The sequence below is a fragment of the Pteropus alecto genome, unplaced genomic scaffold, assembly GCF_000325575.1.
Source record: "Pteropus alecto unplaced genomic scaffold, ASM32557v1 scaffold159, whole genome shotgun sequence".
Lineage (NCBI taxonomy): Eukaryota > Metazoa > Chordata > Mammalia > Chiroptera > Pteropodidae > Pteropus > Pteropus alecto.
Genome location: NW_006443122.1, coordinates 233,739 through 238,255, shown reverse-complemented (window position 1 = coordinate 238,255; position 4,517 = coordinate 233,739). Strand labels below are relative to the sequence as shown.

Sequence of the window (4,517 nt, the reverse complement as noted above, 5' to 3'; positions counted from 1 at the left end):
ACTTCAGATTTCAGTAGGTTTTGGAAGCATATGGCATATTATTTCTGGAGAATTAAGTTTGAGTCACTGCACTCCTAGAATATCTTGTCTTGGGAAAACTTCTTAGTGATGATTCATTTATTACTATATAGTTGAATTGTTTGTTTTTATTGTACAGACATAATTTAAATGGGAAGAAAAGCATTGTGTTTATACAGCTAATTTCACAGTGTATTAAGGGAATCCGTTGGTCTCTTACTCATTAGCAAGTAACAAGACCCTAGAGAATCTGAAAGAGACAACTGGCTTGTAGTTCCAAGGGAATGAGACTATAAGCATCTTCCAGGGTCCTGTGGGAAGAAGTGGCTGCTCTCCTTTGGAGACACCTTTGAAAAAGTTCTGACAGTTCAGGCCAGTGAAAGATTCTATTAATTAAGTAAAAGACAAACTTCCCACAGGACATTTGAAATGAGGCTCTGCAGCCCTGCTGTCACTAACATGTGGTGTTTTTTCTGAGCTGCCTTGTCACATTGGTTGTTCATGTTATTTAATTTACTCTTTCTCCACCTGGATGTTAATGGAATTGTATTCCGCTTTTTTTCCAGAAAGAAGATTTATTATATAAAGGTCTCTCTTTAACTTGTTACAAAGAATGTGTTTTTCTCTTAGTTTCCAGTAGATAGCGTCTAATCCTCTTGGACCCCTGGTTATATAAAATCTTAATAATGCCTTTTTTTTTCTTATAGATATTCAATCACACTCACTATACTCAGTTTCAGTTCCTGTCAGTGTTAGCAACAGTTTCTGCAGTGTTTGCTCAGATTCCTCTGGGGCTCCGCAGTGTTTGAACTTAGAGGATATGGGAAGAGGGCCCTCTGGGTTGGGGTATGGAGGCTGAGGCTCAGCCTTGCATTTTGCAACCCCAGCTTTTAATAATAAACTGTTTCTCTTCCATCTCCCATTCTCTGCAGTCCCCATTTGTCAGCTTTCTGCCCTGAACCCTGGGCACTGCCACAGCCCACATGGAGGTCACAGCTCTGTCAGGCGGGGCTGTTCAGGGAAACTGCTGTACCTTCACCCTTCTCCCTCTTCCTGCAGAGAGCTCCAGCTGCAAAAGGCAGCTTCTTTGTTTCTCCCTGTCCACCATTGGTCTCCCGGGATTCTTATCTGTGGTAGCTCTTATGTGCAGATTCCTTGCTCAGATGTGCTGGAGTGCAGTTTGGGTGTTTTTTGTTAAGTTTTAGATGTTCAGCTTATTGTTATTTCAAGGAGAGAGACCTGGGGATGTCTCTAACTCTGGCATGTTTCTGACATCAATCCTCTCAGGGGTTATTATTTGCTGGTGCATTTCTAAATTACTTGAAGTTGATAGTGGGATTTCTGTTCTCTTCCTGGAGGACTGATACCTCCTTGTCAACTTTTTTAGTGCACCTACAACTTCCTTGTTTCTGAGACTATAGGCAAGAGTGTTCAGGAGAGGGGAGAGAATAAGTTCAAACAGAAAAAGACCCTGATTCAACTTTGGAGTCTTGGCAGAGCCAGTTTTCGTGAAGATACATATACCTGGACCAAAATAGAGACCCACCACCCAGAGGTGAGAGAAGCAAGTGGCCAGAGCCTTATTTCTGCCTTCTCAGGAGTTCATCCCGAGTACAAGGAAGATGAGAACATAGGAGGACAAGATGAGAGATAAAGGCAGCAGCAAAATGAGTATGCCTGTCACCACCACTCCCTTCTTGTAGCCTGAGATGTCCTCACACACAATCCTAAGGACAGCCATGACTTCACAGAAAAAGTGAGCGATCACCCTGGGGCTGCAAATATGAAAATGCAGCATGAAAGCAGTATGGCTCATGGAAGTAAGTGCCCCTCCAGCCCAAGACATAACAATCATCTGCAAGCAAACCCTAGGACTGATGATGACAGGGTACCGGAGGGGATTACAGATGGCCACATAGCGATCAAAGCACATGACAGTTATAAGGATGCATTCTGCAATGGCAACAGTCAGGGAGAAGAATATTTGAGTCCCACAAGCCAAGAATGAGATGCTCTGCCATCCAGAGAAGTTGGCCACCATCTTGGGGATAATGCAAAGATCAAAGTCAAATCCATTAAGGACACAGTTGACTAAGCAGAAAGTACATGGGGGTGTGAAGTCGTGAATCCAACCAAATGAGCAGGACTAGCAGGGTGTTGCCAGTGAAGGCGGCCGTGTAGATCAAAATGGTTAACATCATGGTTGTGAGGTGTTTAAATTCTGGGAAGAAGCCTGACAGGGTGAAATCTGTGGGTTCTGTCTCTTTTCTTCTCCACATGACTGGTGACAACAGAAAGGGAAGAGATTTGTAAAAACTGTCATAGTAGTAAACAGTTTCTTATTAAAGTCTTTATAAAGAACAATATTATAACAATGATAAACATAGAAATATTCATCCATGATTACTTGAATCAATTCTTAACATCCAATCAAAACAGTGAAAAGGAAAAAATAAAAATAAATCAGGATAGTTTAAGGGTCCTCTGAAGCAACTTCAAGTGTACCAACATTCACATCATAGAGGTACCAGAAAGAAAAGAGGGAGAGGAAATGGGAAACTAGTTGAAGAAATAATGAGTAAAAACAGGCCTAACCTGGCAAATAAAATAAAAATACAAGTCTAGGAAGTGTAAAGAATCCCAAACAAGATGAACCCAAAGAGGCCCACAGGAAGACACATCATCATTAAAATGCCAAAGATTAGGACAAGGAGAGAATCTTAAATGCAGCAAGAGAAAAACAGTTACTTACTTTCAAGGAGCTCCCATAAGCCTGTTTGCTAGTTTCTCAACAAAAACTTTGCAGGCCAGAAGGGATTGGCATGCAATATTCAGAGGTAAAAAATCAAGGTCCTACAACCAAGATTACTCTATCCAGCAAGGCTATCAAAAGACATGAGGTCACTGCATGGATAAGAAAACAAGTCCCATACAGATGCTGTCTTCAAGAGACCCACTTCAAATTGAAAGACACACGAAGACTGAAAGTAAAGATAAAAAAAGATATCATGCAAATTAAAATTTTTAAAAAGCTGGTGTCGCAAAACTTACATGAGATAAAATGATTTTAAAATAAAGGCTATAAGAGACAAAGAAAGACTTTACATAATGATAAAGGAATCAATCCAACAAGAGAATATAGTCCTAGAACACATTTATGCACCCAACATAGCAGCACCTCAATATATAAAGCAAATGTGACCAATGTAAAGGTAGAGATTGGCAATAATACACTCATAGCAGGAGACTTTAACATCCCAGTAACACCAATGGACGGATCTACCAAATAAAAAACAAGGAAACAGCAAACTTAAATGAGACACTAGACTGGATGGACTTAATTGACATTTTTAGAGTGTTCACCACATAGCAGCAGAACATACATTCTTCTCAAGTACACATGAAACATTTCCCAAAAGAGACCATATGTTAAGTAGCAAAACAATCCTCCATTAATTTAAAAGACTGTATTCATATCAAGAATTTCTCCAACCACTATGTTATGAAGCTAGTAATAAATTACAAGAAAAAATTGAAAAACACACAAACACATAGAGGGTAAATAACAAGCTACTAAACAAGGAACGTGTTGTCAATGAGATCAAGGAAGAAATCAAAAGATATGTTGATACAAGTGAAAATTAAATACAAAGTCTCAAAATCTATGGAACAGAGCTAAAGCACTGCTAAGAGGGAAATTCACAGTAATACTGGCTTACCTCAATAAAAAGAAAAATCTCAAATAAAAAAATCTAACCTTACCCTTAAAGAAACTAAAAAAAAAAAAAAAAAGCAAAACAGGACAAAAGTGAGTAGAAAAAAATCAGACTAAAATAAACAAAATTGAGTCTGAAAAACAGTACAAAAGATCAACGAAGCCAAGAGCTAATCCTTAGAAAGGATAAACAAGATTGATAAACTTTGTAAAATATATTTAAACTTTTAAATTGTTAATTAACTTTATTAAAGCAATATTGATTAATAAAATCATGTAGGTTTCAAGTATACAATTCAATAATACATAATATGTATATTGCATTGTGTGTTTACCACCCAAAGTTAAACTTCCATCTTTCTAAATCTGAGGTCCATGAGTTTAGTACATATGTTTTCATCTATATAATTTATTGTTTCAGGTCTTATGTACTCATCAAGAAAAAAAGAGAGAACTAAAATAAATTCAGAAATGAGAGAGTAGTGACAACTGACTCCACAGAAATATAAAGGATTATAAGAAAATACTACAAGCAATGTATGCCAACAAATTGGATAATTTGGGGAAAAGGTATAAATTTTTAAAAATACAAAATCTTCCAAAACTGATATAAAGAAGATTACTGAAAATCTGAATTGACCAATTACTACTAACAAAATTGAAGCAGTAATCAAAAAACTTACAACAAAGAAAAGTCCTGAACCAGATGGCTTCACTGGTGAATTTTGCCATACATTCAGAGAACTATTAATATCTATTCTTCTCAAACTACTTTTAAAAATCA

The 4,517-nt window shown here is 37.4% G+C and overlaps 1 protein-coding gene across 1 annotated transcript in view; it reads right to left on the bottom strand.

Moving 5' to 3' along the window:
• The window catches only part of LOC107196471 (olfactory receptor 2AE1-like), an 11,752-nt gene extending 9,455 nt beyond the window's left edge, over positions 1 to 2,297 (bottom strand). The window contains 3 exon segments of the mRNA XM_015597901.1: positions 1,415 to 2,070; positions 2,073 to 2,100; positions 2,103 to 2,297. Of these exon segments, the coding sequence (XP_015453387.1) occupies positions 1,415 to 2,070; positions 2,073 to 2,100; positions 2,103 to 2,297 (879 nt within the window).
• Positions 2,298 to 4,517: the final 2,220 nt, after the last annotated feature.